Below are 4,412 nucleotides of genomic sequence, written 5' to 3'. Positions count from 1 at the left end.
TTCTTTGTGCACACCTCTTTTAAGAAGAAATTCAATCTTCTGATTTTAACTAATGCAAAAGTGAGACATTGATGAATATCAACCTACAAATTTTCATTTGTCATAGAAAAAAATTTTTTAAGAGGGAGAAGCAGGGATTTTTAAAAAGATAAGCCAGGCAATCCCAGCTCTTTGGGAGTCTGAGGCAGGTGATCATGAGTTCAGAGTCAGCCCGGGCAACTTAGCAATACTGTTTTAAAGGAAAAAAAATTAAATTAAAAATTTTGAAAAGTTGGGCATGTACTTCAGTAGTAGAGAACCTTCCCTAGCATACAGAAGCCCCTAGGTTCCATCCTTAAAACTGGAAAAAAAATAGATAAAAAAATAAATTTATTTAAGATACAGGACATTGGAAACATTTAGTTTCACTGTTTGCCATCATTAGGTATTCTCTATCTGATTGTTAGAAATTATTCATTTCCTCAAAGAGAGAGAATAAATTGGTTGGGGATGCAATCTCGTGCTAAGCTCTTTCACTGCCAAAAACAAACAGTGAACACTTCAAAGCCATGGGGATGCTGCTGCACTTGAGTTTGGTAGTTCTTGGAGCTGCCCACGTTTGTGCACGGGCCTTGGAAATTCCCATGAGTACATTGGTGAAAGAGACTTTGACACTGCTTTCCACTCATCAAACTCTGCTGATAGGTAACGAGGTAAGTTTTTTTCATTCCTCCAGTTCTTTAAAATGCATAAATAATTGTATGTGGTAGTTCATTCACTGCGTATAAAGATCTGTTATAAATAATAAAATTATAAGCATGTTATCACAAAGGTGATAACCACACCACTAGCAAGCATAATGAAAGTTATAAATGATAAATGATAGAGGGTTTTAAAAAATGATTGATTATATGACCTTTCCTTTTCAGACCCTGCGGATTCTTGTTCCTGCACATAAAAATGTAAGTTAAAGTATAATTCGACAGAATGATCCCATAAAAAAGTAAACTTCGTATTTCAAGCTGTAAATCATTAGTTTTCTTTGGAACTACTTAACTTTCTTTTTGTTTTCACATGGGTAGATTTGAATGTATATATTTAGAAATATTAGGAATGACTTTTAAAATTAGACTCCATTAAGCAAGTGGATCAGGCCCTTTGGTGATGTTTTCAGTTCTCCACCCGAAGGAGCCTCATGCTTGGGATTTTTTTCCCCCATAAGAATCCCACAAGAGGTAAGAGCTGCCTGCTAGTCTTTGTTCAGTTCTGACTGTCTATGACCATTCTCAATCTAATGTCATTCTGAAAGTATTGTACTGGAGACCTAAGACAGAGGTTTAACTGTCAAATCAGCTCTGGTCACCCACTCCAAAAATCAAACAGAAAAAGTAATGATGAAGAGTAGGCAAGAAATTTTAATCAATATAGCCACATGGGGAAGACAAAGTTAGATCAAGTGTCTCAACCTGTCTTGGGGACACTGATAAGAACTTTAGGTTTAAATGGAGGAAGAATTCAGGCAGGGCGTGAAAGATATGCATAATTAAAAAGTCTTGGTTGAGGTGATCATTATAATCTCAATTCTGGTCCTGCAAGGTGGCTCCAGGAAGCCCTTAATACTTGAGGAAGCAATCTCTATTTGCTCCTGGGGTGTTTATCTATCAGATCTGTGATACTGAAAGGGCCAGTTTGATTCCCCTGAGATGATTACTTCTGTTTAGGGGAACAGTTCCACCTTGGGGTGATCTGCCTGCAAGTCTCTACTGTTTCTGGAAGGGTTAGGGCAATAACTGGAGACTTCTAGGTGCTGCTCTTGGTCTCTGGAGCGGGAGGTTGTAAAAGCTGGCAGTTGAAAATCCCTGCAAATCTTGAAAACATTATAGTCCTGAGTCTCGAAGGGGAACAAGATAGGTTAGGTAAATTCAGGGGTATTTATTATGCCTGCCCACAGAGCCGTGTGACTCTAAGTCTAAGGTACTAATGACGACAGATACAAATGAAAGCAGAGATGCCAAGACTTATCCGTTTTTAGTTACCCATTGGCATCTGCAGGCCCCAGGGAAGAGTCAGTGCTTTTAGCAAAAGCAGCTTCTAATTCACTGTTATACCATTAGTAACTTGGGTTATATTTTTATATTCATGACCAGTAGACATTAAAATATGCAACAAATGCCCTTTCTTAATAATTTTCACATAGTTTAATGATTATGACTGTACAATGGTATTGTATACATTTGAAATACATCATGGTCATACTAAAAGGTAAAATATATTATTTCATTAGACTAAATAAAATAAAATTACCAGTCTAAAACATAAAAGAAAACACTGATGCGAGTTCAATTAGTAACATAATTGCATTACATTCCCTGAACATTTTATTTCTGGTTATGTTGTTTCTTTTCTTTGTTCTTTTGGTAGAACTAGGGATTGAACTCAGGGTTCTCCATCAGTGAACTACCTCCCCAGCCCTTTTTATTTTTGTCTTTTTAGACAGGGTCTCACTAAGTTGCCCAGGCTGGCCTGGAGCCTCCTTCCTGCCTTAGCTCAAGTCACTGGGATTACAGGCATGCACCACTGCACCCAGTATTGTGTAATTTCTTAATAACTTTTTTAATGCTCTTCAGTAATTACAAAGCTTCATTTACCTGATGAACATTTTTTCAGTGTGAGGTGGTTCACCACTTGGAAAAGGAATGAGCAAAAAACTCTTTGGAGAAAAACAATGCCACAAAGAAAGCCTAAATTTTGCGACCAGATTTTTTTTCTAAATTTTTAAAGTTGACAAATTAAAATTGTGCATATTTATTTATTGTTTACAATATGATACTTTGAAATGTGTATTCATTGTGGGATGATCAATGGACAATTTTTTTAAAATTTTTTATTTGTTCTTTTCAATCATACATGACAGTAGAATGTACTTTGATGTATCATACATACATGGAGTATAGCTTCCCCTTTTTGTGGTTGTACATGATGTGGAATTACACTGGTCATGTATTCATTTGTGAACATAGGAATGTTGTGCAATGGATCCGACTTTTATATCATGTTTTAATAATTTGCATCTTTTAAATCTTCCTCATTTAGCACCAACTATGCATTGAAGAAATCTTTCAGGGAATAGATACGCTGAAGAATCAAACTGCACAAGAGGATGCTGTGGAAAGACTATTCCAAAACTTGTCTTTAATGAAAAAATACATTGACCTCCAAAAAGTAAGTTATGAACATTTCCTTGGGAGCAGTATTTGTCTGGCTCTGCCTGTTTCTACAGAAATTGACAGTTTTCTTCAATACCCATTCTTTTCATAGAAAAAGTGTGGCCAGGAAAGACGGAGAGTCAAGCAATTCTTAGAGTACCTGCAAGAGTTTCTTGGTGTGATAAATACTGAGTGGATGATGGAACACTGAGGCTAAACTGGCTGATTGTAATCAAAGCTTTTATTTTTTTTTATTAGACATATTTTTAACTGATACATAAAAGCACAAAAACTGTATATATTAATGGGTACCATGTGATGTTTGACACATGTACACATTGGTAGGTTAAACATAGCTATGTCCTCAAACATTTATCCCTCTTTATATCAAAACATTCAAAATCCTTTCTTCTAAGGATATACAAGACACAATCACTATCTATAGTCACCCTTCTGTGTAACAGCACATCAGATCTTCTTATAATCTAACTGTAATTTAGTACCTGATGATCAACATTTCCTCCTCCCTCCTCCCCACTACTTTCCCCAGCCTCTGGCCATGGTTCTACTCTGCCTTTATTTTTAAATTCTACCCATGAGTGAGATCGTGTGGTACTTATCTTTCTGTGCCTAGAGTAACCAGAATCTGAAGGAGGGAAAGGACATTTTATTGCAACAAGAATGAGAACCTGGGGCTGGGGAGATAGCTCAGTCAGTAGAGTGCTTGCCTTGTAAGCACAAGGCTCTGGGTTCGAACCCCAACACCCCCCTAAAAAAGAGAATGAGAACCAACCAAGATTGGCTGTTTTCAATGGAATTAAACCTCAGAGGCAAGCCGGTCATGGTGGTGCATGCCAGTAATCCCAGTGACTTGGGAGGATGGCAAGTTCAAGGCCAGTCAGCAATTTAGTGAGGCCCCAAGCAACTTAGGAAGATCCTGACTCAAAATTTTAAAAAGGGGTGGGGATGTGACTCAGTGGTAAAGCACCTCTGAGTTCAATTCCCAGTACCAAAATTATATGTAAAGTAAAATAAAAGAAACTTCAGAGGTGAAGTAAATATTTTCAGGAGTACTGCTACTTTATCATCTCACACAAGCAGAAAGCATAAAATATTTGAGATGTTTCAGATATCAAAATCACTGAAGTGTTCTCATTCAGTTTGCCAAATAGATAAATACTTATATTTAACATTCTGTAAGATGTCAATTAACTTAATATTATTTAT

At 36.7% G+C, this 4,412-nt stretch overlaps 1 protein-coding gene across 1 annotated transcript; it reads left to right on the top strand.

The window, feature by feature from the left end:
* The first annotated feature begins 211 nt into the window (after positions 1-211).
* On the top strand, positions 212-3,952 carry IL5 (interleukin 5). The gene is made up of 4 exons (XM_079144717.1): positions 212-692; positions 909-941; positions 3,073-3,201; positions 3,298-3,952. The coding sequence occupies exons 1-4, from the start codon at positions 549-551 to the stop codon at positions 3,394-3,396; spliced, it is 405 nt and encodes a 134-aa protein (XP_079000843.1). The 5' UTR covers positions 212-548; the 3' UTR covers positions 3,397-3,952.
* Positions 3,953-4,412: the final 460 nt, after the last annotated feature.

Source organism: Sciurus vulgaris, assembly GCF_902686455.1.
Source record: "Sciurus vulgaris genome assembly, chromosome: 6".
Lineage (NCBI taxonomy): Eukaryota > Metazoa > Chordata > Mammalia > Rodentia > Sciuridae > Sciurus > Sciurus vulgaris.
This window is presented reverse-complemented; position numbering and strand designations above follow the sequence as displayed.

What these genes read in the sequence shown, in the direction of transcription:
- IL5 (XM_079144717.1), top strand. Translation starts at nt 549, where the DNA reads ATGGGGATGCTGCTGCACTTGAGTTTGGTAGTTCTTGGAGCTGCCCAC. An exon ending in CTCTGCTGATAGGTAACGAG is followed by an intron (nt 693 to 908) that starts GTAAGTTTTTTT and finishes TTTCCTTTTCAG; the next exon opens with ACCCTGCGGATTCTTGTTCC. An exon ending in TTGTTCCTGCACATAAAAAT is followed by an intron (nt 942 to 3,072) that starts GTAAGTTAAAGT and finishes TTCCTCATTTAG; the next exon opens with CACCAACTATGCATTGAAGA.